The 3,341-nt window shown below is 41.8% G+C and overlaps 1 protein-coding gene across 1 annotated transcript in view; it reads right to left on the bottom strand.

Moving 5' to 3' along the window:
* Positions 1-1,221: 1,221 nt before the first annotated feature.
* The window catches only part of LOC307044235 (protein kinase C epsilon type-like), a 74,230-nt gene continuing 72,110 nt past the window's right edge, over positions 1,222-3,341 (bottom strand). The window contains exons 14-15 of the mRNA XM_079689319.1: positions 2,341-2,487; positions 1,222-1,850 (exon numbers count right to left, since the gene is read on the bottom strand). Of these exons, the coding sequence (XP_079545445.1) occupies positions 1,704-1,850; positions 2,341-2,487 (294 nt within the window). The 3' untranslated portion in view covers positions 1,222-1,703. The remainder of the gene's footprint in view (positions 1,851-2,340; positions 2,488-3,341) is intronic.

Raw genomic sequence — 3,341 nt, 5'->3', positions numbered from 1 at the left:
ATGTGCCCTAAATGTACTATTTTTACAGTATTCTTTTGTGTACCTGTTGCATGGATGAGGCGAAAGAGAACGTAAGAGAAGAAGTATTTTAGAGTATTGCACATGAAGTTTTCTTTACGATGTTTGTATTGTTTAATAAGCTCTTAACATGACCTGCAACATGCATCAACACAAAGTTTATTTAACCTCTCTGTCAGTGTTTTAACAAAGAGTTGAGTCTTGATGCGTCACATAAACATTTCTAACGCAAGAACTAGAGAATTGAATAAAAAACAACACAACAAAAATATGATTTAAATAAAAAAATACAACATGATGACAACATGACACACACACACACACACACACACACACACACACACACACACACACACACACACACACACCTACATTCAGTTGAACACACACGGTCACATGTGTTCACACTGACCTCTGTGCAATGTACGTCTCAACACTCTCATGTGGAATCAGAGACTGTAGGTCCAGTATAGCGACCATAAACACAGTGACACACACGCACACACACACACACACACACACACACACACACACACACACACACACACACACACACACACACACACACACACACACACACACACACACACACACACACACACACACACACACACACACACACACACAGAGGGCATTTCAATGAGTTAGTGGTCATGAAGGGTTGGAGGGATCTGGAGACATTTTGCTGAAGAGAGAGTTTCAGTACATCGTTTTAAAGGGCTCCTTTGACATTTGTAGGTTTTAGTTCATTGTTTTTGGCTTCATTGGATCAAATGTCCCGCTGTCAAACATCAAGACACACGTTAAAGGCTTGTTAACGGAGTGGTGCAGGAATGAGTCCTAAAACCCAGAAATGAGTGAGCATTTGACCACTTCCTGTCACCTGGTCTTAAAGGCCCTTTAGCTGACGGCTAAGTGTAGCATTTGGCTTGTGAAGAATGGGAACATGCTAACAAGCTAACATTTGAAGACAGAAGGAAAACAGTGCACATAACCTTGATGAGATAAAACCAAAGTAAGAATTCTAAATGCGTCAGGAAGTCGCTTCGTGGTGCGTCTTCTTTACCTAACAGTTTCAACACTACGGTTCAAAATAAAAACATTTATAAAACTTCGAATTCAATCGTGATTTCACCCGAGAAAAAACATCTTAAAACTCATTTTGACATCTCCTTTCTTCCTTTTTTTAAATACAATCATTGGTTCCATTTTTTTTTTTATTCACATACAAGTGGAGGGAACAAAAACATTCTTTTAAAACACGGAGACACAAGACAAGCACGTCTTTCTACAGGTATGCAACTATGCATGCATGCACCTTTACACTCACATTATTGCTCTCTCTCTCACACACACACACGCACACACGTATTTACTTTCTGTCTGCACTCACATGCTGCGTGAGCAAATAGTTGCACGAATAGATAAACAACAAGTAACCTTTAAGAGATACAGATGGTCTAGTATAATTCCTGGAGACTTCATTATCTGGAAAAGTTCAGGAGGCTGTGTTTCTTTAAATATGATATCTTAAGAGATAAGTGTGTGTGTGTGTGTGTGTGTGTGTGTGTGTGTGTGTGTGTGTGTGTATGTGTGTGTGTGTGTGTGTGTGTGTGTGTGTGTGTGTGTGTGTGTGTGTGTGTGTGTGTGTGTGTGTGTGTGTGTGTGTGTGTGTGTGTGTGTGTCTAGTCCACAGTTTTGTCTCCAAAGTAGGAGAACCCTTTGAACTCATCTTGGTTGATCTGCTTGATGATGTTTTCTTCCGTCGGCGTCAGGTTGGGTTCCTCGCGAGTAAAGTCCTGGTCAAAGTTATTCACATCCCTTTTGGTTTTCTGGAAATGAAGGAACACAAGAGACAGGTTTATTGTCTTGAGGTAGTGTTTTCAAATTCAAGAGGACATAGTCCGATCATATTCAGGGTCGTATTAGTAGTGTCTACTTTAAAGAGTCCTTTCCTGCTGAGAAACTCCCTCTGGAGGGAACACAGGGATGTTAGCTTTTACAGAACCATTTACATGCACTAAAATCTATAGAACTACAGAGAACCCCAAAAAGCCTAACAGGCCCTCTTTGACTGTAACACCTTGAAGGAAAATACAACGTATACTGTGAGCTTGATTTAACCTGTAACCTTTTTCTGCCTTTTTATCTGCAATTAAAGTCAGATTTTCCGCAGTTGTGTGTGTGTGTGTGTGTGTGTGTGTGTGTGTGTGTGTGTGTGTGTGTGTGTGTGTGTGTGTGTGTGTGTGTGTGTGTGTGTGTGTGTGTGTGTGTGTGTGTGTGTGTGTGTGTATGTGTGTGTGTGTGTGTGTGTGCACTCACGATGCGAGGTTTGAATGGAGGTCTGATCTTCCTCTGCTCCAGCAGCGTCCAGTCGATCTCTCTGAAGAACACGTGGATCTTGATGGCCTCCTCCAGACCCTGAGCCGGGACGCAGCCCAGACGCTTAGTAGGACTCTTCGTCATGAACTGAGAAGGGACGGAGACACAATAACAATATATATAATGTAAATACTTTATTTCAAAATGGGTCCTCCTCACTGACACTAAGAAAGTGGATCAGTCCAGTTCTGAAGTCTTTACACTGGTTCCTCACCAACACTAAGAAAGTGGATCAGTCCAGTTCTGAAGTCTTTACACTGGTTCCTCACCGACACTAAGAAAGTGGATCAGTCCAGTTCTGAAGTCTTTACACTGGTTCCTCACTGACACTAAGAAAGTGGATCAGTCCAGTTCTGAAGTCTTTACACTGGTTCCTCTCTAACACTAAGAAAGTGGATCAGTCCAGTTCTGAAGTCTTTACACTGGTTCCTCACTAACACTAAGAAAGTGGATCAGTCCAGTTCTGAAGTCTTTACACTGGTTCCTCACTAGCACTAAGAAAGTGGATCAGTCCAGTTCTGAAGTCTTTACAGTGGTTCCTTTCTAACACTAAGAAAGTGGATCAGTCCAGTTCTGAAGTCTTTACACTGGTTCCTCACTGACACTAAGAAAGTGGATCAGTCCAGTTCTGAAGTCTTTACACTGGTTCCTCTCTAACAGTAAGAAAGTGGATCAGTCCAGTTCTGAAGTCTTTATACTGGTTCCTCACTGACACTAAGAAAGTGGATCAGTCCAGTTCTGAAGTCTTTACACTGGTTCCTTACCAACACTAAGAAAGAGGATCAGTCCAGTTCTGAAGTCTTTACACTGGTTCCTCACCAACACTAAGAAAGAGGATAAGTCCAGTTCTGAAGTCTTTACACTGGTTCCTCTCTACCACTAAGAAAGTGGATCAGTCCAGTTCTGAAGTCTTTACACTGGTTCCTCACTAACACTAAGAA

This window comes from Notothenia rossii (assembly GCF_949606895.1).
Source record: "Notothenia rossii genome assembly, chromosome: 6".
In the NCBI taxonomy this organism is placed as follows: domain Eukaryota; kingdom Metazoa; phylum Chordata; class Actinopteri; order Perciformes; family Nototheniidae; genus Notothenia; species Notothenia rossii.
This window is presented reverse-complemented; position numbering and strand designations above follow the sequence as displayed.